The sequence below is a fragment of the Sinocyclocheilus grahami genome, unplaced genomic scaffold (assembly GCF_001515645.1).
Source record: "Sinocyclocheilus grahami isolate Dianchi unplaced genomic scaffold, SAMN03320097.WGS_v1.1 scaffold2.1, whole genome shotgun sequence".
NCBI lineage: Eukaryota > Metazoa > Chordata > Actinopteri > Cypriniformes > Cyprinidae > Sinocyclocheilus > Sinocyclocheilus grahami.
In genome coordinates, this window is record NW_015505181.1 from 662,355 (window position 1) to 688,362 (window position 26,008).

Here is a 26,008-nt window from a genome sequence, read left to right on the forward strand (position 1 = left end):
TTGGGATTTTCACTTTGAGAGTAATATTACAATATCCACAGCAGCAGAGAAGTCAGAGCACACCAGCCCTGTGATTAACACAGTATCAGAGTCCCACAGTCTTAAAGGAATGATAAAGAAGTAGTGTGTTTATTGAAAAATAGATGACAGGTTCATATCTTGATGATGAGCCGTGTGAGTTTTCTTGTCTTTTGAGAGCAGTGAAGGTGATCGATCTTAGCCACAAAATGTTATGTGCTTGATTGGACAGAGACTGGCTCATTAAAAAAAAAATTCACACCAGAAGTTCATTATGATAAAAAGTTTCTATGATGGAAGTTTTTCATTAAAAAGTTCACAAAAAATGTAGTGAATCAAAAAAATGGAAATAGAAAAATTAATGAACTGCACTGAGAGAGGAAATGAGATGACCACACTGATACGACTATCTCCGATTCCACACTTCATTATAGCTGGACGTTTGCAGAGTTTACTTTGCTGTCCTCGGGTCAGGAGTTCATCGGTTCACATTCCTCACCTCTGCGCATCCTTCACAGTGGATAGTAGAGACAGATCTAACCCACCCATCCTTCCCAAATTTGGCCCCTGAGTAAACAGACAATAACAAATCTTAGTTCTGATATCGGAACTCCAGGTTTGAGCAGAATATGAACAACATAAAGACAAAAGAAAGTCAAGTACAAAATGAGGACAATGTGTAATTATGGCAGTGGGACGCTCTGCATCTCTCTGTACTCTGTTAACACACTTTTTTATCAGTAATGAAGGACTCGTTGTCACGTGTGCATCTAAAGGAATGTCAGGAGAATTGAAAAGCTACTCATGCAGCGCGGGACAGCATGAACATACACTGTATGACAGAGGGAAGAGGGCTACTGAGGATTTATGCAGATAACTGGCTGGCTCAGTTATATTAAGCAGATGGTGTGTACAACAAACTCACATTGATTTGGAGGACGGTTTCTTCCCTTTTGGCCTCTTTCGACGATGAAGAGGCCTGAAGCATGTGGAGCACACACACAGCACCCGATGCCAGCAAAAACACAAACACATATAACAAAGATAAAAAATAGACAATATAAATGAACTAGATACACACACAGTAATGTGCAAAAGTCTTAGGATACTAATATTTTCACAAAAAAAAAAAAAAAGGTTTTTAAGCCAGTTATTTCTATCCTTTCCTGTAGTGTCACACAGAGATCTGATCTCAACATTATCCAGTCTGTCTGGAATGACATGAAGAAACAGAAAAAACTGAGACAAACTAAATCCAGAAGAACCATGGCAATGACTTCAAGATGCTTGAATTAAATGTAATAATTAAATACTTTATAATAATTAAAAAATATTGTAATGATCCCACAAACATATAACTAGATTTTTCAGTTTTAAAAAAGTCTGTTAAGCTCACCCAGGTTGGAAGGCTTAATCAAAAATACAATAAAAACAGAAATATTGTGAAATATTAATACAGTTTTAAATAACTATTCTATTTTAATATATTTGAAAATGTGATTTATTTCTGTGATGGCAAAGCTGAATTTTCAGCAGCCATTACTCCAGTCTTCCGTCATCATTTTTATATGCTGATTTGTTGCTCAAAAAACATTTCTTACTATTATCAATGCTGAAAACAGTTGAGCTGCTTAATATATTTTTTAGATTGTGATACTTTGCTGAATAGAAAATGCTTTATTTTATTTATGAAACAGAAATCTTTTGTAGCATTTTAATTGACTTTACTGTCACTTTTGATCAATTTAATGCTCCCTTGCTGAATACATGAATACTTTCTTTAAATAAATCTGATCTCTTATCCCTTTAGAACAGTTGTATACACACACACACACACACACACACACACACAGGTTTGTTTTTGTGAAAAGTGGGGACTCTCCATTGGCGTAATGGTTTTTCTACTGTACAGACCGTATATTCTATTGCCCTACACCAACCCTACCCCTAAACCTACCCCTTACAGGAGACTTTGTGCTATTTCAGATTTTCAATACACTCCATTCTGTGTGATTTATAAGCGTTTTGAAAAGTGGAGACATGGGATAATGTCCTGAAAAGTCCCCTTCTCCTTGTAATACCTATGTCATACCTTTGTCATTATACAAATAATGTCCTGAAAAGTCCCCTTCTCCTTGTAATACCTATGTCATTATACAAATTTATGTCCTCATTTGTCACAAAAACGCACACACACACACACACACACACACACACACAAATACATATTAATAATAATCTTTTTTATTTAGCCATTAGAAACAGGATTGATGCCATACCTGTAATCGTACAAAGAATTTCTTTCTTTACCACCTATAAGACATAATGATGTGTTATTGGGTTACAGATTGTATGTTTGCAGATATTATGTTGAAATGCAACATCAATGGGCATGACTCACCTGTCTCCTGATTGCACTCTTTGTGACCTTTGCAGCTGCGCAGTTTCATGAGCTGCTGGTGCATGTGATTCACTGCATCACGATACATATTAATAATACATATTAATAATAATCTTTTTTATTTAGCCATTAGAAACAGGATTGATGCCATACCTGTAATCGTACAAAGAATTTCTTTCTTTACCACCTATAAGACATAATGATGTGTTATTGGGTTATAGATTGTATGTTTGCAGATATTATGTTGAAATGCAACATCAATGGGCATGACTCACCTGTCTCCTGATTGCACTCTTTGTGACCTTTGCAGCTGCGCAGTTTCATGAGCTGCTGGTGCATGTGATTCACTGCATCACGATCAACTGTGCTCACGGCATTTATCAGCTGCACACAGAAAATAACAACAGTGGAAAGGATAGGGGTCCCCATGATTATTTTAACTCATCTTCTTCGATAAAAAAAAAAAAGTATTTAAAAACGCTTTTGATACGCCTACCTGATAAGGGTCTGTGTTCAGATTAAAATACTCTAGGAAGCCAGTGGCAAACTCACAAAATAGGAAGTTATGTGTCTCATTGATAGTCCTCAGACACCAGTAAGTGTTATTGTTGGCACTGGTGCAAGCACAAAATGGCCCCACTGACAACACAAAAAGATAATATAAGTGAAATGACATCATTATTTAGTCAAGCAAACATATTTAATACGTTTTTGTGTCAAATATGAAAAAACTAATGTGATATGCTATGCAGTACTTGTCCAGAAGGGGGCGGTCTGCCAGTGCTGGTTGTCATGGGTGAAGCAGGTGAGGCCAGGCATGCTGCAAGTGTCATTATTACGGAGGCGCTTCAGGAGCTTCCTCAACTTCTTCCTGCGTTTCTGCTCTTTCATCAGCCACTGTTTCTTATCTTTGGAGGTCATTTTACTAGATTAAAAGAGCAGATATCTTCAGTATAACTGTAATCAACTGTCAACTGTTAGATTGTAACATTAGTGATAAGGCATTAATGTGTCTTCCTTCAGTTTATGACCAATGATGAATGAAAACCTACTTGACAGAATGCATCTGGCCTGATTTGAGTTTGAACAGTCCCCTATTGTACTGATACCTTTAAAGAAAACATTACATGATTTTGTCAATTGTGTGAAATGAAAGCATGCAAACCTTTTATGAAGTAAGAGTGTGTCAGGCTTACGTGTTTTGGTTGCATTCACACTCTTTTGGTCGAACCTGCTTTAGATGTCCTTTGACCTCTCTGAGGTTCTTTATTTTGGTCTGCAGTGTCTCAATCTATTTGAAGAGCAAAAAGTCAAAGTAAAATTTGAAGAGCAAAAAGTTCAAAGTAAAATCTAAGAATTACCCTACTTTTCACATGGTTGAATGTTTTTATTCAAATCATCTAAGAACGACTTTATAATCTTACCTCATGCTCAATGTGTAGTTTGTGATCTTTCCATGCTTGTAGAGATTTATATAATCCACCATCACACCTGACTGTGTCGTTCATCAGTATTGAGCATCTGAGCAAAAAAGTAATGTTCTTTTTTCAGTTGTCTATCTCATTCATAGAAACCACAGGTTTCAAAGTAAGTATGGTTATTAGACTTTCACTGAGTAGTTGTTATCATCCACAGTAACCGACTGTCTGAGTTGTACCTGTAGGTGACTTTAAGAGCAGAGGGTGACGTGAGAGGGTTGAAGTTGCTGTCTGTGGGTCCCATTCCGCTATATTCTACATTTTCTCCATACACTGCCTGCTTTCTCCCTAGCATGAGGCTGGAGTTGAGGTTGAGGGGCTGGTAGCCTTTCTCCAGATCCAGAGTGTACACATTTGAATCCAAGTGATAAGGAATAGAGCGAGCCCAACGATTACGTGGCAAACTCTTCTTGGTCTTCAAATCTGGCATTAACATTGAAATATTGCTTATAGAATTTCTTACTATAAAATTATTTTTTAAACCAATGTTATATTTGCATGTGAAAATAATCAACCACCAGGAAGAAACATTTGCACAGAAAAGAACAGGTGCACAGAAAAGAACAGGTGTTTTTTTTTTTTTTTTGTAAAAAACCATCCACTTTGTATGGAAAAGAGAACCACAAAAAAATTCTGCAAAATATTTCCTTTTTTGTTCCACAGGAAGAAAAAAAAGAAATATTAGAAAAAAGTAATATTGTACAATATAATTATTATTTAAAACAACTGCTTTCTATCTGAATATACTTGTAATTTATTTCTGTGATTGCAAAGCTGAATTTTCAGCATCATTACTCTAATCTTTTACTATATTTTTTATTATAAAAGTATTAATTTCTTTCTTCACACACAAAAATCTTACTGATCCCAAACTTTTAAATGAGAGTGTATAAATAGAATATATTTTATTATATTAGAGTAAATGTTTTACCCATGACCAGTTTGTTTCAGTGAGCTTTGAAAAGCATGAAATGAACCAGTGAACACATACTTCCAGGGGTTCCTGCACCATAAAAGCAATTGTCACTGAGATAAATAAGAATAACAGATACCTTTCTTTGGGCGTTATAAACCACCTTCGAACTACCCCTTTTACATTTGGACTGTTTTGAATCAATTACATCCATCCACCAAAAACTAAAATTACAATTGGACTTTTCTGTAAGCAGAAAAACAGCCTTCTTACAATTTAACCACTAACCAAGCAAGAACACTATGACACTCTCAGGACCAAACGTGTGAAACTATAGAATGACTCACTCTTTTTAGTGAGTGCCTTCTTCCTCTTGACAGGTACAGTGGGCTCACAATCACAGTGGTACGATGTGGAACGAGCTCCATTGATCTGTCCCCTGTTGGCAGCCATCATGCCCAAAGCACGAGGTGCATAGAGACCCGCCATCCCTTTACACTTATACAGCCTCGGCATGCCAGTGTGATCCTCAATACACTGCCACTTCTACACAGAGGAGGAGCGGTTAGTTAGAAAGCACTAGACAAATGGACAGCAGGGAAATCACTGGAAATAATCAAGTGAATATGCAGTGGTAATTGAAAGTTAATATTTACCTGCTCTGGTTGCTCACAGGGCGTCTGGTACTCAGCTCTTTGACACAGGTCTCTGACCCGCTGATACTTTGGCAGCGAATTCTGTTCCACCTCTTTGCCATCTGCTAGCTTATGCAGAGGCTTCCTGTAGATCGGAAACAGATCACATCAGGTTGCCACCCAAAAACAGCAAAGAATCAGATACAGCCCCTATTCAAAACACGCAGATGTGTCCGATGTCAGTGTGCCATCTGGTGTCTCTCTAATGGAGCCATGTCTAATCAATTTCTGGGGTTAAAAATATTTTTCAGAGCGATACAGTGTAAGAGTTTGTGATACGGCATTCAATTAAAAATGCATGGGTTCATCTGGCCTGATCAAATATACTCACCCCCTCTCTACAAGAAACGAATCCCGCCACACTTTCGCCTTCTTGTAGGAATGAAACTTGGTAAAACTGAAAGAATATGAAGACAAATTAAATTCAGTTATAAACAGTGCTGTTATTCAGCTAAAGTCGGTTCAATGTTGATTCAACTCATTTCAATAAGTGTCGATGTTGCATGCATCAATTATAAAACAAATTCAATTCAGCTCAATAGTAGCTCTACAGAATACAATAGTGTCATTATCCAGCACAATTCAATAAGTACCTGTTGACCGGTCTTTCTTTTTCTAACAGCTTGAGGATGGACTTGCCATCCATGTCCAAAGGAATATCCACTCCAGCCATGTCCAGTAAGGTAGGGGCAAGGTCAATGTTCAGGACTATGTGAGCATTACTGCAGGAGATCACAAAGAACACAAAGAATCAACAATGTGTTATTTTTAGCATTTCTCACTCAAGTTGTGAGCTTAACATCTTTGACTCACATGGCACCCGCATCCACATTAGGCCCTCTAAGGTAGAAGGGGATTCGAATGTCAAATTCATAAGGCATTGATTTGCCCTTGACCAACCCAAACTGACCAATGTGATAGCCATGATCAGACATGTAAATGATGTAGGTGTTATCCAACTCCCCGGTTTCCACCAACATATTGTAAACCTGTGGGGGAAAAAATGTTGATCAGATTTTTTTAAAGAAAAAGATAAAGTGAGTACTGAGTATGCATTTATTTGATAAAAATAAAATATACAGTGGGTACGGAAAGTATTCAGACCCCCTTAAATTTTTCACTCTTTGTTATATTGCAGCCATTTGCTAAAATAATTTAAGTTAATTTTTTTCCCTCATTAATGTACACACAGCACCCCATATTGACAGAAAAACACAGAATTGTTGACATTTTTGCAGATTTATTAAAAAAGAAAAACTGAAATATCACATGGTCCTAAGTATTCAGACCCTTTGCTGTGACACTCATATATTTAACTCAGGTGCTGTCCATTTCTTCTGAGCATCCTTGAGATGGTTCTACACCTTAATTTGAGTCCAGCAGAGAGGATTTGCAAGGAGGAATGGCAGAGGATTTCCAAATCCAGGTGTGAAAAACTTGTTGCATCTTTCCCAAAAAGACTCATGGCTGTATTAGATCAAAAGGGTGCTTCTACTAAATACTGAGCAAAGGGTCTGAATACTTAGGACCATGTGATATTTCAGTTTTTCTTTTTTAATAAATCTGCAAAAATGTCAACAATTCTGTGTTTTTCTGTCAATATGGGGTGCTGTGTGTACATTAATGAGGAAAAAAAATGAACTTAAATGATTTTAGCAAATGACTGCAATATAACAAAGAGTGAAAAATTTAAGGGGGTCTGAATACTTTCCGTACCCACTGTATATGAAAACATATATATGTTTTCTCTATTAATATATTTAAAACATTATTTATTCCTGTGATAATTTAATGACTCACTCAAAAAGTCAATTCTAGCTATCAATTCTAGTTCCTGAATAAATCAGTGTTTTTGAAAAAATTATTCAATTGACTCACTCATTCAGTCACTTGCAGTCACCTACTAGTGTAACGACGTAAACTGCAGAATTTGCACTACTAATGAAAAATTTGCACTAATAATGGACAGACTGATGTAGTGATAAAAACATTCCAGTTGTGGCAGCACTCTCAGAACACCACACTGCCAATCAAATACAAGAAATGGAACAAATTTTTGTATAAAATATGATCATTGTGCTATATTGTGAGGTTAGCATGATCTGTGACCTTCTCGACGCTGTCATCCACTGAAAGCAGGGTCTGCAGCCTCCTTCTCTGCAACATATTGGTGAACTGCATGTGCACAGGCTTCATGGGTCCCGTGTACCGCAGGATCCAGTGCTTGTCTGGATTTGGGGCATGGTTGTAGCTTGGGGTTCTGTGTGGGACATTTTCAGAACTGTTAAAACCTGTTTTCTGTACCATTGGAAGATATTACAAATGTTACACTGTACAATGTATATACATTTGTTTGTGAATATTCGATTTGCATAAAGTTGCATTGCATATACCAGCTGCAGCTTTAAGAATGAGCAACTAAAAATCATCATAAAAAACTGTAATAAAATAACAGCAAACTTGTAATTGGGCATGTGTTTCAAAAAATGAGTATGCTAATTTAGAACAGCATATAAAAGATTGCAGAGTAATGAAACGCTAAACACAAATCAAACAAAAATAACAGTACATGCACCAGCCATGGAGTTTATACCTCTAAGGGGACCTACAAATGAACACCGATGCAACAAATAAATCATGATATTATAATAATAGCACTGTATATCTCTCTTGAGCCAACTATATAGCCTAATAAACGCATTTGCCGGAGGCGCTATGGAAACAATTACTGTACACAGAATATATAATCAAACCTGTGTTCCTGCAATAAACCAAGAGCAAATAAGTCATAAGGGCTGGTTCATTAAAAGTAGCTAGAAATGAGAATAGTGGCTACAGTACTATACAGCAAGCATTATTTATTAGGTGGTCATATCTCAAATGGCATGAGAACATTTGATAAAGTGCTGAAGACTGAAAAGTTGATACTGAATGAGATTTATGAGACCACATAAAGCTGTTCATGCAGACTGAGAATTCTCTTAGTGTGTGTGTGAGAGAGCGAGAAAGAAAGATGAAGAGAAATAGAAAGTCTTACATGTGTTGAGATGCATTGGGGAAGGCGCTGCTGTACTGAGGTGCTGCGTCCTCTGGCCCATGGGGGGCAGCGTGGCTCAGGACCATCATCACAGGCCTGTGTGGGTACATCTTCTTTGACATACGAAAGTAGTTGATGCTGTCGTTTGTGATTACATCTGTGAGATAGTCCTGTAAAAGAAATAACATTAGTCTCTTATGCTTACCAAGGGTGCATTTATTTAATCAAAAATACAGTACAAACAGTAATATTGTGAAATATTATTGCAATTTAAAATTACAGTTTTTATTTTTTATACATTTTAAATGGCCATTACTCCAGTTTTCAGTGTCACAAACAAAATTTGTGTTGCTGATGCTTATGGAAACTCCTGTTTACTCTGATACTGAAGCCTGATTTGTCCACATTATTGTATCTGCGCAAACCAATGGAGCATCAACCCGCCAAAAAGGGTGGAGCCGACTGCCATTTCGTCAGAATCTTTTGACTGAAGCGACAGTCATAGATTCGTGTGCAGCCTTATAGCATGGCGGCCTACGCAATGCTCTTTTCCTTATCTTGGGGGAACCGAGGTTACATTAATAACCGGAGCATTCCATTTCGAACGATCTCTCACATTGCGTCGCTGACGCTTATGGGTAACGCATCCAATAGAGCCATGCTATAAGCAGGTGCAGACCGAAACCACTCTGCAAGCCCAGCACTGGAGCACCTGCACTGAGGGCTCCTGTAAGCATGATCCAATTATGAGACCCGCTTAGACTGAGGACTGCATGAAATAACCCTCTTCACTTACAAAGAGGTTTAGATAGAATAAAGCGGACAAAATTTGTGCCTGCAGGGCAGGGACGTCCAAGTCATAAAAACTGGTGAAGGTAGATGGTGACGACCAGCCGGCAAATATCACCAATAGAAATCCCGGACCAAGCCCAGGAGGAGGCCATTCCACCACCTATAGGACACTGCAAGCCCACTGAGGCATAAGTCAGGGCTATAGCACTAGCACTCCACTATCCAGTGAGATAGTCTCTGCTTCGTAACCGGCAGCCCTTTAGAATGACCTCTGAAGCATACAAAGAGCTGCCCTGTTTCCCTAAATGTGCCAGAGTGCTTAACATACACTCTAAGAGCCCGAACTGTGCAGAGTGGATTAGGACCCTACTCACCTTCTGAATTGGGGAACGTTAGAAGGGTGATGACTTGTGCTCGGAATGGAGTGGAGAGCACTTTTGGCACATAGCCATACCTTGGTTTGAGGACAACTCTACAGTCGTTAGGCCCAAACTCAAGACAGGAAGCACTGAGGTGGGAACTTGCTATAACCTTGTTCTTCAGCGCCGTCAACAGTGGTGAGTGTGGCAAAAGTAGAAGGATTAACACAGGGCCAAGTAGGGGGTGCGCCTGGTGCGTATCAGCTCGCTGTTCATGCTGGGCCATGTTGCTTGCGTCGAAGGAGGGGTGTCGGGTTCTTCGGCAGAACATGCCCACTTTTATGTATCTGAAGCCGTCAATGACACAGAGTCATCCACAACAGCTTCCTCCTCAGACCCGCCGAAGTGAATCAAAGTCGCAGCTGAAGAGGGTCGCTGATCCTCATGTGTAAAGCACACAGGCGAGTTGAGGCATTGCGGGGAGAGTGAAGCATGCGGGACCTGTGCCAGCATGAGTTCAATCGAGTCTGGTGTTTGAGCCCAGCTGCTCTGCTCTGCTGTTTCCTCCTAGGGGAGGTAGGAAATGGGAGAGCAGGCCGGGGAGGACCACCTTCATGGAAGAAGGTGATCCATGAGTGGAGAAGGGAAAGACTCATGTTCTCACAGTGAGAACACTTCGTCCCGGTGAACACAGCCTCTGCGTGGGCGCTGCCCAGACAGGCGACTCACCCACCGTGTCCATCTGAATTGTGCAGGGGTTCCTTGCACGAGCCACAGTTGTGTCGCAACTTTTGCAACAACGTCACTGGGAAAATTTGCTCAGAAACTTGCTTTAATAGGTGCCGGATGGCCACAGGGGAATGCTTCTGGCTTCTTTCGCTGCAGGGGGCTTCTTCTCATTGCAGAGAGCAGCAGGTTCAGTTTCTTTCTTCTTCTTCGGCTTCTTGCTTGCAGAGTGAGTGAGGAGATTATCTTTGTCGCTGAAGGAGAAAAATTCTGATGAAATGGCGCTCAGAGTCGACTTATATGGTGGTCGGCTCCACCCCTTTTGGCGGGTTGAAGTGCCATTGGTTCATGAAGTTACACGAACGTGAACAAATCAGGCTTCAGTATCAAAGTAAACAGGAGTTTCCCCATAAGCGTCAGCGACGCAACGGGAGAGACTGTTCGAAAGGGAACATTTATTATCATTATCAATGTTAAAATCATACTGCTTAATAGTTTGTGGAAACTGTGATACATTTTTTCCAGGATTCTCTGATGAATAGAAAGTTCAAAAGAGCAGCGTTTAAATACCCCAGGAACATACCCAATATCTAAAATCTCTAATGTTGTTTGACAACTGATATTGTACTAATACATTGTGCAATCCCAAATATGTTGGGTAAATACTGTGAATGAGCTGAACAGATTTGACAGTACTGGTACACACGCTACTGTAGTAAATATCATACAATGTTCAGTCATCCTCTTTGAAAAGAGACAGGAGACGACCTTTGGATAGTTGGTGCCATGCTTTTCTCGGATACCATTCCGGCACAGTGTGTAGTTGTAGAAACGAGAGTTCTTCACCAGTGCTACCCATTCTCTCCAACCAGGAGGCACATAAGAGCCATTGTACTCATTCAGGTACTTGCCAAAGAAGGCTGTAACAGAAAACAATTATTTTGAGATCAAAAAATGTCAGACAGGAGTAGTTCACCCAAAAATTTACATTTGCTGAGAATTTACTCGTCCTCAGATCATCCAAGATGTAAGCAAGTTTTTTCATCAGAACAGCATTGGAGAAACTTAGCATTACATCACTTGCTGACCAATGGATCCTCTGCAGTGAATGGGTGCTGTCAGAGTCCAAACAGCTGATAAAAACATTGCAATAATCCACAAATAATCCACTCGACTCCAGTTCCTCAATTAATGTCTTGTGAAGTGAAAAGCTGTGTTTGTAATAAACAAATCTATCATTACCACATTTTTAAATTCTAAATGTTGCTTCTGGCTATAATATGAGTCGTATATCCAAAATACAGCTTTCTCCAGTGAAAATGTCATCTTGTCTGAATCAGGAGAGAAATATGCACTGATCAAGCAATGTTTACAAGAAAAAACAGTGCAAAATAGTTCTAAGCAAATAGGTATTTTTCACTGGGGAAAACATTATTACGAATTATGGTATTTTGGCTAGAAGCGATGGTTTAAAATTAAATAATTAAATAATGGATTTGTTTCTTACAAACACGCACTTTTTTGTTTGACAAGAAATTAACTGATGGACTAGAGTTATGTAGATTACTTTTGTATTGTTGTGATATTTTTAACCAGCTGTTTGGGGTCTTATTCTGACGGCACCCATTCACTACAGACGATCCACTGCTGAGCAAGTGATGTAATGCTAAAGTTCTCTACATCTGCTCTGATGAAGAAACAAACTCATCTGCATCTTGGATGGCCTGAGGGTGAGTAAAATTCTAGCAAATTTTCATTTTTGGATGAACTATTCCTCTAACTAAAAGCAGTTTGTGAACATAGCTCTGTGTTGTATAAATACTGCACACAAATACATGCTGTCTACTAACCCATCCTATAGCCTGAATTGTTGAGGTGGACAGCAAAAGTGTGCGGTTCATGGTGAGCCTGCCAGGACGGTGATGAGCAGTTCTCGTTGTTGGTGTAGGTATGGTGGTTGTGCACATATTTCCCAGTCAGGATGGAAGATCGAGAAGGGCAGCACATTGGAGTGGTGGCAAACGCATTGGAGAAGTGAGTGCCGCCCTGCATCATTATGCGCTTTGTTTTGTTCATGGCCTGCATTGAGCCTTTAGGGAAAAACAGGGAATATATGTAGATTCGAAAAAGAGGGAGACAGAGAAAAAGAGATCCAGATTGTTTTATGTAACAGATGCTTAACCATAAATTTCCTCCCTAAAAGGGTTTGAATGAAAAGCCTGAACAAAGACCAGCAGCAAGACCATTATGTTGCCTCTTCAGTGATTAAAGTGCCAAAAAACGAGCAGAAAAACAGCATGTTTGGCACAGTGGACCTCAGCAGTTGGCTGATGCTACTGGACTGAATGCGTAAGATGCCTTTATGCTAAGAAAATAATAAAATTATATGATAATGAATTGTGAATCATACGAACTCATACATGATGTCACAGTATGCACATACTCACAAACGACACAAAAACATACCCACATACAAAGAGAAACACAAATGGGAAACGCACCGAGTTCAATGTCCTGGTCATCAGTAAGAATGAGAATGATGTTTGGACGAACATTTCGGCGATCCCTCTGAAGTCGAGAACTCAGTCTCTGGCCAGAGAAGTACATGGTTCCATCCGAGGGGCAGAGGACTGTCAGGATTAAGACAAAATTAAGGGTGGCTGGTCTCCACCCAACTGCCATGACTTTAAGCTGTCTTCCACCTCCCACACTTGTTAGAAAGATCACGTTTTCTTCTCAATCTGGAGAACAAAATAAGTGTAAGTGGAATTTTTACAGGGACCATATCAAACATTTTTTAAAAATGTCCCCCCTGAGGTCCATTTAAAGGGGTCATATGATGCGATTTCAATTTTTCCTTTCTCTTTGGAGTGTTACAAGCTCTTGGTGCATAAAGAAGATCTGTAAAGTTGCAAAGACTAAAGACTCAAATCCAAAGAGATATTCTTTATAAAAGTTAAAAGTCAACCACGCCTACCTAAAACGGCTCGTTCTAACACGCCCCCACATACCTACGTCACGATGTGGAAAGATTTGCATAACGCCGCCCAAATGTTCACGTAAAGAAAAAAGGCATAACTTTTATTCTCGCTGTAATATTGTTGTTGCCGCCATGTCGTGAAGGCGCTGTGTGTTTCGTTGTGAAAGCGAAACTACTTTGTTTGGCCTTCCAAAAGAGGACGATATCCGTTTGTCATGCCTAGAGCTGATCCGTGCGGGTCGGTGAGGAAATACATCAACTTCGCGCTGTGGATCGCCCGATGGGCTTTCACCGTGGACGAAGCGGAGTCCAGCCCGGGGTCGTCACATGTGGTTGCCGCCATGTGTGATGCTGTGTGTTTCGTTGTGAAAGAGAAACTACTGTGTTTGGCCTTCCAAAAGAGGACACAACTAGAAATAAGTGGTTAAGTTGTATTTACAACACTGTTCCACAACAGTTCAACCCAAATATTCAGATGTGTGCAGCACATTTTATGGAGGACTGTTTCCTGGGAGAGTAGACTACAATGCCGGCTGTTCTGACTCACAGACTGTAAGTACGTTTTCATATTTAAAGGATTTGCCACTGATGATTCAAACACGAGTTTTGAGCAGTGTGGAGTAGTGCTTGTTTGTCATTTCTCAGATCATAAATGCAGACATGGTTTTGTGTTTACACAGCACGATGCAACGCAAAGCGTAAAAAGACATTATAAGTCATTATAATCCGTAATTATGTCCCCACTGGATGCAACCAAATACACAAAATAATGTTCTTTTTAGCAACATCATATGACCCCTTTAATATTGTATAATATTGTATAAACATAACTTGGTTTCACAATACATGGTCCATATGGGCCCATATTCATGAAAATTATTAGTTCAAAGAGTTGCTCCTAGTGACAAAATTCAAAGAAAATTCTTAGAAAAGTGGGTGTTTCCTCTTAAAGGGGTCATATGATGTTGCTAAAAAGAACATTATTTTGTGTATTTGGTGTAATGAAATGTGTTTATGCGGTTTAAAGTTCAAAAAACACATTATTTTCCACATACTGTACATTATTGTTTCTCCTCTATGCCCTGCCTTTTTGAAATGTGTCAATTTTTACAAAGCTCATCGGTCTGAAAAGCGAGGTGTGCTGTGATTGGCCAGCTATCCAGTGCGTTGTGATTGGCCGAATACCTCAAGCGGGTGACGGAAATGTTACGTTCCTTAACATACTGTGATGCCCTGTCCGGCCAGAGCGACGAGACAAAAACATGAAAACCTATTACAAACGAGGCATTTCTTGCATCCAGTGGGGACATAATTACGGATTATAACGACTTATACTGTCTTTTTACGCGTTGCGTTGCATTTCGCTGCATAAACATAAAACCATGTCTGCATTTGTGATCGGAGAAACGACAAACAACAAGCACTACCCTACACTGCTCATAACTCGCTTTTGAATCATCAGTGGCAAATCCTTTAAATTAAAACGTACTTACAGTCAGAACAGCCGGCATTGTAGTCTACTCTACCAGGATCAGGAAACAGTCCTCTATAAAATGTGCAGCACACAAATGAATATTAGGGTTGAACTGTTCTGGAACAGTGTTGTAAATACAACTTAACCACTGATTTCTAGTCGTGTCCTCTTTTGGAAGGCCAAACAAAGTAGTTTCGCTTTCACAACGAAAAACACAGCGGCCTAGCGTGAGGGACAACAAAACACACAGCGTCTTCACGACATGGCGGCGGCGGCAGCAACAATACTAAAGCGAGAATAAAAGTTGTGCCTTCTTTCTTTGCGTGAACATTTGGGCGGCGTTATGCAAATCTTCCCACATCGTGACGTAGACATGTGGGGGCGTGTTAGAACGAGCCGTTTTAGGTAGGCATGGTTGACTCTTAACTTTTATAAAGAATATCTCTCTGGATTCAAGACTTTAGTCTTTGCAACTTTACAGATCTTTATGCACCAAGAGCTTGTAACACTCCAAAGAGAAAGGAAAATCGACGTCTCATCATATGACCCCTTTAAAGTCAAAGAGAAAATCCTAGTAAAGATGAAAGTGGTTCACAAAGCATCTTAAACCTTAAAAGAGCTCTTAAGGTCAAAAAGTGTTAGGAGTAAGGAGGAGGACTTTCAAAATGGGCTTAAGAGTTTATTTAGCAGAAGAGAAAATGGCCGAAAGACAAAGAGGGAGAAGAAATGTGTTGCAGACAATAGATGACAGTGACCTAAAAAGACGCTATTGGATCATGCAGCAGGGATCATGTTTGTGACCAGTCTTATTAGAGGCACAACAACGTGTGTATATATATATATATATATATATATATATATATACACACACACACACAAATTTATTAGACCACCATCTAATGTAAGGTTTGTGCCACAGCTGCCCTAAACTAACAGTATTGATGATTACCAAAATCATTTTTATATGTTTTTGTAATGGTTAATTCACCAGTATTTGTATGCTCTTTAGTCATAGTAGTGTTTCTAATGCTAAAATAAAATTATTGTTGGGATTTAATGGATTCACAGATAAATCGAACAAAAGTTTAATCAAAAGCAATCTATCTGTGTGTGTGTGTGTGGGGAGGGGTTAATTAGGAAAAAATATACCCTATTTAAAAGAGCTCTTATTTTTTTTCTTCTTAGACAACCAGTCACAGTCTTCAAAAGAATGAAAGTTTTTGTCTTTTCCTAGCTCAGAGTTGCTCTCAGATTGTTCCTAAATCACTCTTAAGCTAAGATTCCTAGAAGTTTTGAAGATAAATTAGGAGCTCAGATATATAGCATTAACTCAATGTGGAATTTACTGACAGTGGCACATTCACACACACACTCCTTCTCAAATGACCCTCCACTTCGACTCCTTTGGGGTTTTGGTCACCACTGGCAGAGTAACTGAGGAGCTTGTCCATATAAATAATATTATTTATGATCATTGGCATTAATTAATCATTAATGATGCATAGAGACCGACTCATTCCCGAAGTGTAACGATCGGCTCGGTTGAACACATTGCAGCTGGTGTGGATGCTAACGACAGCAGGCTACAGTACAAAAGGAGTCAGAGAGAGGCTGAATGATACGGGCCAAAGGTTAGAAGAGGAAAGGGTCATTATTAGAGAAGACAGTTGGGTGTTAATGGATTGGAAAAGGGAGGGTATGTGATGTCATACAAATTAATTATGGAAATGTGTAGATGCATGCTTAGACTGACCTCACAGCCAGAGCTGGGGCAGTTTTTAATGCATAAGAAAATGCTTAAGGGACTATCATTAAGAATATGTATTTGGATTTGCTTCAGGATTTTACACTGGACTCTTTATCGTACCAAAGCAAAAAAAAAAAAAAAAAGCACAAAATTAATAATAAGCACAATTATTAACATGATAAAAGCTGAAAAATTACAATTGTTAAAAATTTTATTTACTTGGCTAAATGCATGGAAGTACAATCAATCTTGACATAAAAATGACAAGTGACAGAATAATTGTCATTAATAATACACTGAGTTCATCACGCGGCCTTTGACATTACAAATAAACACATAGGATGCATTCTTCTTGCACTTTTAAAGTTAATCTATTTACTTTGCTATCCAATGAATAATTATGTTTAATTGCATTTTATTATGTACATGCTGCACTGTGTTTTCCCAAATGTCCATCAGAACAGAACAATTGATAACAACTGATTTACTGTGCAATCACAGAATTTGGCAAATTAAAGGTGGAATTGCTGCCATATTTATGACCTGTTTCAAACACCTCAGTTATGACCAGCATTTGTGATTCACTGAAGCTGAAGAGAAACATTTTTCACTGTGAAAGCAGCACTACACATACAGTGGGTACGGAAAGTATTCAGACCCCCTTAAATTTTTCACTCTTTGTTATATTGCAGCCATTTGCTAAAATCATTTAAGTTCATTTTTTTTCCTCATTAATGTACACACAGCACCCCATATTGACAGAAAAACACAGCATTGTTGACATGATGTAAATTGCAGTCAATTTGCCAAATCAGTACAAGTGCAAAACACCTCTAACATGCCAGAATTACTGGATAAAACCTACAGCAGTTGTTCTTTGTCCTCTGAGGAGGTCAACCAACAAGTCTGATAACTGATAATCAAATACAATACAAGGATTTTGTAGCTTCTTTACACAGCATTAACCCAACACACCACCAACTGTGACAAGTTACATTCAGAAGGAAACATGAGCTCAGATAGGAATTACCGTACTGTTTGTTTTGGAGATCACAGGAAACCCATCTCCCACAGTGTCAACATTTGAAACACAAATCCACAGGGAAGTATTCCTCTCATGAAGCTCCGTGCTAGCTTATTTTCTTCAAGTTCAAAAACACACAGGCTGCAACAGCAGAAATATGAACACCTTGGCGATTTCCAGAGGTTAAAATTAATCCCATCGTCCTCAGTCTCATAATCTTACCTCAGAGCGGTCAAGGCCAGGCGTGCTGTAGATCCAGGCACCCTGCAGTCTTCAGGGCAGAGGTGACCACACAAAGTTCACCCTCCAATCTAGAAGCCAAAACTTTCTGCAAGAGATGCCTTGAGGATCTCCCACTGCCCATCCCTGGACCTTCTCATCTTAACAAATTCTCCAAGGGGATTTTTAATCTTATCATATTTCTGACAGCTTTTAGTCCTGCATTTATGTTCTTCTTGTCACTCTTTCTCTTTCCATTTCTCCCACCATCTCCTCTCATACCCTCTCAAACACTCACACAGCTGCATTCAGTCCATGTTAATTCCCGTTCTCTCCTCCGTCATTGTTCTCTCTCAGGGGAATGGATGAGGTCTGACCTTGGGGGTCTCCTGTTTTAAATTCTCTTGGCTGCTCTGTTCACCCCAGGGCCCCATCCTCTCCTCCTTATCCCTAACCAGGACTCATTGCTGGCAATTGATCAAAACAACAGCTTGAGAAAAGAGTTAAATCTTAAATAGCTCTAGCTGGACAAACAAGAGATGTTTTCATCCTTAAAAGGAATGCTAACATTATTAATTGCGACTTACTGATTGCTATAGATTCTTTGTTCACTTGCATGGTGACGACAGAGATATTTTCAAGCAATCTTGTGTGATTTTAGAGGCTCTTCATTACAGTGAGAATAATTCATGACCAGGGGCTTGAGATAAAATGGTGCCAGTATCAGATGTTCTGTATCTGATGTACCATTCTGCATGCCAGCTTGTCCTTTAGCGCAAAGCTCCTCTTATTGCTGCTGTCAGCATTTTGCTCAGCTTGCATTGTAAATTGGGATGACATGATATGTTATGGCAAACCTGGGTATATAATGAATGCCGGGGGGGGGGAAAAACTATTTGGACCTCAGAAAACCAATTTTAAACTTTATATCAAATCTCATTCAAATGTAGGGGGAAATATGCAACAACATTTTTTTAGTTTTGAGCTAGTTATGAAATGTAGAGTACATTTTAAAAATTATTATTCAAAAAATATTGCTTTGAAAATGTTCCACAGAGGACTGAGAGCAATATACACATATATACACATATACACACACATATGTATATGTGTGTGCATTATATACATATACATTTATATATACTGTATATACTTATTCCAAAATATATTCTTAAAAAACAAGTTTTATGTTATTTTTTTTCTTACCCCATGTTTCTTATTTAAGCATAAATCTATCAAAAGTGTATAAGGTTTATACTTAAAACAATTAACTATTTTAAATGGCATAAAAACATGATATTTATAGATTACATTTTTGCTGGTAATAAATATAAAGATTAATATTAAAAAAATATTATTATATAATTCTTTACAACTGTCTATAGAACATTTTCAAGACAGTTTTTATTTTGATTTGATATAAAAAAAAATTTGTGTGAGCTTTTACAAACAGGCTGGTTTCCATAACAAATGTCAAACAAAATGATTGACAAACCAACATAATTTTTTACAGAAGGTCTTGAACATGGCAGAACAACAGAAACCGCAAAGAGCCATTGGACACAGGTGAAATAGGGTGCACTTGACCCGACTTTCATGCCCTGGGCCTCTCAAGTACCGCCATCAGTCTACTTCCTGCACTCATAACTATGCTGGCATGACTTGGGGAATGTGTGTCCACCCTCCGATTCAGTATGCAAACTTTCTAAAGTCTCCTTGAATTTGCCAACAGCAGTTGGCATTCAGATGCAAATGTTCTGACAAGCCTCTTTCATGGAGAATACCTTTATCTGCCAGCTAGTTTAAGGTGAGGTGGGGGATATGTGGATTCTCCAGTTGAATACTGTACATCAGGCCCTTTTGTGGTAGACTGTGGCCAAACAGACTTGCGTCGGATTTGGTCAACATCAGTATCCATCATTCCCTACTTGTTTGGAGTGGAACATATAGGCCATGGCACTTACAACAATTGATTTGTGAGTTTTAACGAGGCTGTGAGCAGTTGCAGAGGGGCATTTTCCTTGGGCAAATATTGAACATACAATTATCATAAGCAAATTGTGTTTTCTGCCTTGATCAGCAATATGATAAACAGCCGAAAAGCTGCATGTCAGCACTGTGTGAACACAAAAGGCTTCTAAATCATACAGCTATACTAATTAGGTAGGTCAGAGTCAACACCTTAAGTCCCGTAATCGTCATTGACATGTAACCTTCTGAGACACATCACACGACTATGCTGACAAGAGCAAATGAGGGAGCAACTGAGCAAGTGAGAAAAAATAAAGCATTGCTTTACACGTTACTGACTGAGAATGGCTAAATTATCTAATATTACCTAACAGGTAAAAGTATCTAATAATACCTAATAGGTAAAGTACCTAAAATAATATTCCAGGTTTAAGTTAAGCTCATCCAAAAAAATAATTGTTACTTTTCTTAAAATGTAAATAAATAAATAAAAATATCTGTAAAAAAGGAGAAAAAAAAAGAAAAGACATAAAATGTGAACAAAATGCAAGTTAACATGATTTTGGCATGAAAAGTGTTTACTCACGTTTCTGCTCCAAAAATTGGCCCAAATTTTGGTGGTAATCAGCATTAGGCCACAAATGTTGTCATTCGCATTTTGAATCCAGAATATTAATTTAATAAATGTTTTGTATAATATAAGTTTTAAAAATGAATTACTTTAATCCAGCTTCCTCCAGCTAGTTGAACTTCTTTGAACTGATATCCGAATGAGTTTATGATGAGCCTTTTCTGTTTCAGCTTCAAACAACACCAAAGAAAGGTCAGAATAACACTTTATGATCATATTCATCTGCTTGTTATCATACTGATGGGCTAATAATTCACAGATGAAAAGCCATGTTTTAGTGCTTCCTCTGAAGACTAATAACACCGAAATGTGTGGCACTCCTGCCATCAGGAGCAGAGGAATCCAGTTCCTGTCCTCCGTATCCGTCAGCAACCATATGGAAATCACTAGGCAAGTGTGGTGGTCCTTAGCCCTGTGTCCAATGGGGGATATTTGTGGGGGTCACCCTTGTGTCTAAGGCCACTTTACCGCCCTCCGTCTGTCCTGTGACAGAAGGACAGAAGGGCCACATACAGTAGGGTCCAAAAGTATGAGATTGAAGATGGAAACCTGCGATTCAAAATCTATTTTAGGCCTAAAAATATGGGGAATGTTAAAACTTTGAACTTTGAAGCTCATAGAGCTTGAGTTAAAGCAAAATGGGGAGAAACTCACCAAAAAAATCGAATTAATGGAAATTTTAAACTTTTAAACTTTTTATACAAATTATTATGCAGTTAAAATAACTTATTATGAACATACTGGATTAAACTAGCAAATGCAAAAGAGAATTATGTTCACTAGTTGCCTCAGAATTTTTTGGCCCAGTTGTACAAACTATCGGCAGTGCTGTGATTGTGCCTCTGAGGGTTTCCTGTGAACCCTGTATATCTGGGTCTTAACAAGTATCTAAAAAAGAAAATAGTTTTTCCACTGCTAACTGCCAGGAAACTCTTTTAAGATTACTCTTTCTGGGAGCACTGGCCCCACTCATCCTATTCTGACAAAAGAAAGAGATGGAGTGAGAAAGAAAGATGAAATACAACAAGATGGGTGAATGACTACTGGTTACTTGATTTACATATTCTAATGCAGACAGAGAAGTGGTACCTCAGATCCTTAAGAGAGCAGGACAATGCTGCTCATCAAAATATTCTTCACATTAAAACCACGAATTTACGAGTATGAATTTATCCATAATAAAAACCGGAATAGCATATCCAAGGACATTACATTTCTTTTTAGGTTTTCATCGATGTAACATCTACTGTGTGTCTGTAGTGAAATATTTGTTTGTTTGTTTCCAACAATTAGTATCAGTTTTCCATACAATCTGCTTTCTGCCACGCTACAGGATGCTAGTTCACATCATTCATTTTCTTTTAATTACTTCCAATTTTTCTTGTCTCCTCTAAATGACTTGGGGAGAGGGGAAGGGTAATGGCCCTGACTTAATGATGATTACAGACAATATTGTTTTCTTATTTCAGTAATCTGGCTCAGTGGTGAATACAAAGAAACACATGAATCTTTACAGCAAATGTGTGAGTGACCCAACCAGAAATAACAAGCATCACTTCACCAAAAATCAACGTTATAGATTGTTAATGAAAACTACTGCAAAAACTAGCTGTCAAAAATATTTAATTAATTAAAACTGAAATTGTTTTAATAGAGAATGTAGTCCAACAAGAGGAAATGCATGCATAGAAATTGCATAAAAAATTGTATGGCACTGATGATGGTGTGAATCAAAAAGGTTTTGTATTTGTACTGTGCATTTTCACTTTATTGGACCCTGAATAAAAGCATTTTGTAATAACATTTTTCTATGATTATGTGTGTGAGCTTCTCCTCTTGTTGGACTTGGTTATAATTTTAAGTAATTTTTAAGTATTTTTCATTTACAAACTTTTACTCAAGCATGGATGTTTCACTGCTTTTTCACGGTCATCTATTTTAGAAGAGAATGAAAATCAAAACAAAACTTCATTTTGAAATCAGTTAAAACACAATACTTGCACAATTCAAAGTAGTATTGTTTTGTTCCTGTATTTTGAGCAAATTGGTTGATCGAAAGATTCAATTACTTACTCATTCAATGACCCTCCTCTTCTCCATATACACTACATCACTGGGTCCCATCATACAGGCACATGGCTTCTCCTACCATTGCTATGCTGATGACACACAGCTCTATCTTTCATTTCAACCAGATGATCCAACGGTAGCTGCACGGATCTCAGGCTGCCTGGCAGACATCTCGGCATGGATGAAAGAATATCACTTACAGCTCAACCTGGCAAAGACTGAGCTTCTTGTCTTCCCTGCCAGTCCAACTCTACAGCATGATTTCTCCATCCAGCTAGGTTCTTCTACTATTACCCCATCAACTTCGGTCAGAAATCTTGGTGTAATCTTGGATGACCAGCTGACCTTTAAAGACCACATTGCAACGACTGCTCGATCTTGCCGGTTTGCATTGCACAATATCAGAAAGATCGGGCCCTTTCTAACGGAGCATGCTGCACAACTTCTTGTCCAGGGCCTTGTCATTTCTAGGCTGGACTACTGCAATGCTCTTCTGGCTGGACTTCCATCAAGCACAATCAAACCTCTACAAATGATTCAGAATGCAGCGGCACGACTGGTCTTCAATGAGCCCAAAAGAGCCCATGTTACACCTCTCTTTATCTCCTTGCACTGGCTGCCGGTTGAGGCTCGCATCAAGTTCAAGACATTGATGCTTGCATATAGAACAGCCACAGGCTCAGCACCCGCCTACTTCCACTCAGTACTACGAATCTACATCCCCTCCAGAAGTCTGAGAGCCACTAGTGAGCGACGCCTCGTGTACCATCACAGAGAGGCTCAAAATCACTTTCCAGAACATTCCCGTTCACTGTTCCTGGCTGGTGGAATGATCTTCCCACCCCTATCCGGAATGCTGAATCCCTGACAATTTTCAAGCGACAGCTGAAAACTCATCTCTTTAAACGCTACTTGACTTCATCTTAACAACACTGAATGTCAATGACATCTTTCTCTTTATTTATTCCTTCCCTTTTCTAGCTTGTACTTATTTGAACAATGCCTAAAACTTGGTATTTCAAGCACTTCCTGTGTCTGTTTGCCTCTAAGAAGAATTTATGTTTTATGTATTCCCCAGTTGTAAGTCGCCTTGGATAAAAGCGTTGGCAAAATGACTAAATGTATATGTAAATGTACTCATAAAGATGGTCAATTATTTAGTTCCTGAATGAATCACCGATTCACCATCTTTTGGTGTAACAATGTAATGTAAAGAAATTAAAATACTGAAATGAAATACAAACTACTTTTTCTAAAAAAGTAAAAAATATTTTGGTCAATTAAAATGAACTAAAACTAAATTGGAAATGGAAATCAAAATAAATAATGAAATAAAACTAAAAACAAAAACTAGGTACATTTTCAAACCATAATAACCCAAATCGCCTCCATTCACTTACACTATCTTCAATATCCTTCTCACAAAAGAGCACTTGCAGCTCACAGCAGAAAGCGTAATTATCACATCCAGCGCCTCTGACCCCTGTGGATTTCTGCACATGAACATTAGCAGTAATTCACATGGGCTTCCCACTGTCAGTGTGGCTACTGTGAGGATTTTCTAATCTTCATTGGAGATTGTCCCTGGGGATGTGTGGCTGGTTGATATTTTCCTTTTCTGACTTTCCTCATCCTTATCCTCTTCTCCTTCTCCCTTCCTTTTCTTTGTGGTTAGATTAGCAGGCTTAGTGGTAGACCCTCCAAAATCTATACATGTTACAGGCCTCATTGCCAAAAACACACAAGGGCTTTAAGAACAGCAGGGATAGATGGGAACTTGAAAATAGGAATTAGACAAGGTCTTAAAATTTTCACTCTTAACAATATTGCAGCCATTTGCTAAAATCATTCAAGTTAAGTTTTTTTCCTCATTAATGTACACACAGCACCCCATATTGACAGAAAAACACAGAATTGTTGACATTTTTGCAGATTTATTAAAAAAGAAAAACTGAAATATCACATGGTCCTAAGTATTCAGACCCTTTGCTGTGACACTCAAATATTTAACTCAGGTGCTGTCCATTTCTTCTGAGCATCCTTGAGATGGTTCTACACCTTAATTTGAGTCCAGCTGTGTTTGATTATACTGACTGGACTTGATTAGGAAAGCCACACAACTGTCTATATAAGACCTTACAGCTCACAGTGCAAGTCTGAGCAAATGAGAATCATGAGGTCAAAGGAACTGCCTGAAGAGCTCAGAGACAGAATTGTGGCAAGGCACAGATCTGGCCAAGGCTACAAAACTCTCAGCTATTCAGATATTAATGGCTTTGATTGTCTATATGGGAAAAATAAACAGTTAATTAGCCACGAAACAGTTATGAAATGTGGACCTTGACATGTTTTGGATACTGTAAGGTATTAATAAGCTATTTTGTCCTGATCAGTAAAAGAACAACACATCAAAACAATGTTGAGACGTGAACCTATAAAAGCTAATAGCACAAAGTGAAATGAAATTAATTGAACAATCCTTAACTAAATTACTTTTTAAAAAATCTAATTTTATTTGCTCTGTGTTTAAATGTTTTTAAAATTCGGATTGTGTGATAACAAAGGCCCATATTGTTAATCATGCTCTATTTTGGGCACAACCAAGGCATAATCAATATCTCCACTGGCATGTTATCCATACCAGCAATTCTCACAGCTAAAACATTATACATCTCTCTTTCTTTTTTCAGTATTTCTCTATTTTCATATTGGAAATAGTTTATTTAATATGCCATTGCAGCTTCTGATTAAAAAAGTACTAAAGATGTAGTCCTGGACAATTCTTATTATCATTCGTTCCTGTTTTGACGAGTTCGTACCTAATGTGTAATCCATATCGAAAGCAGGTTCTCACACTCACATAACCATAAACACACACATTTAACAGAAATAAATCCACCCACTGTCAGACACAAGTGCCAAATTGATAAAACAGCTGGTGAAAATTGTTCAGTCTCATTTCCGTCACATTGTGATTTAATTGTGCATGAATATCTTTAATCATATGACCAACAACCCATGACTTGCACACACAGATTTACTCAGCTGAACCTCCTGTCAATCATAGAATTCTACAAATGCCCTATCTGCTTTGTATTGTTTTCTTAAGAATTTTGGTTAATTTGATAATGCTTTCAGCCACCAATAGGACTATTTTTAGCTCCATATTACACATTTTACCGCATTTAAATCCACCAATTTACCTTTAGAATCAGCAATAAATAAATAAACAAATAAATAAATGTCACTTTGATCAAAGAATAAAGGCCAGCTGTTTCATTAATTCCAGTCATTCCAACAGTTCTCTCTGTTAAGCCACAGATCAGATATGAGAATTAACAGCTTGTGAACAATATACATGTAAAAGCATGTCAAGGTGACAATAAAGTCAGGTTACCTGCTGCCACAGCTGTTTAAATTATCTTCCTGATGTCACCATGCCTTGGATCCTTAAACCCCCTGTAATGCCAATT

General features: G+C 38.4%; 1 protein-coding gene across 1 annotated transcript; it reads right to left on the reverse strand.

Moving 5' to 3' along the window:
- On the reverse strand, positions 1-25,995 carry LOC107600506 (extracellular sulfatase Sulf-2-like). The gene is made up of 21 exons (XM_016292468.1): positions 25,933-25,995; positions 12,921-13,160; positions 12,270-12,509; positions 11,188-11,339; positions 8,543-8,712; positions 7,615-7,765; positions 6,319-6,494; positions 6,099-6,227; positions 5,837-5,902; positions 5,467-5,590; positions 5,158-5,356; positions 4,077-4,320; positions 3,844-3,940; positions 3,616-3,710; positions 3,472-3,528; positions 3,175-3,344; positions 2,916-3,058; positions 2,695-2,803; positions 2,573-2,606; positions 944-997; positions 1-585 (listed from the first exon to the last, which is right to left on the reverse strand). The coding sequence occupies exons 2-21, from the start codon at positions 13,099-13,101 to the stop codon at positions 555-557; spliced, it is 2,622 nt and encodes an 873-aa protein (XP_016147954.1). The 5' UTR covers positions 13,102-13,160; positions 25,933-25,995; the 3' UTR covers positions 1-554.
- Positions 25,996-26,008: the final 13 nt, after the last annotated feature.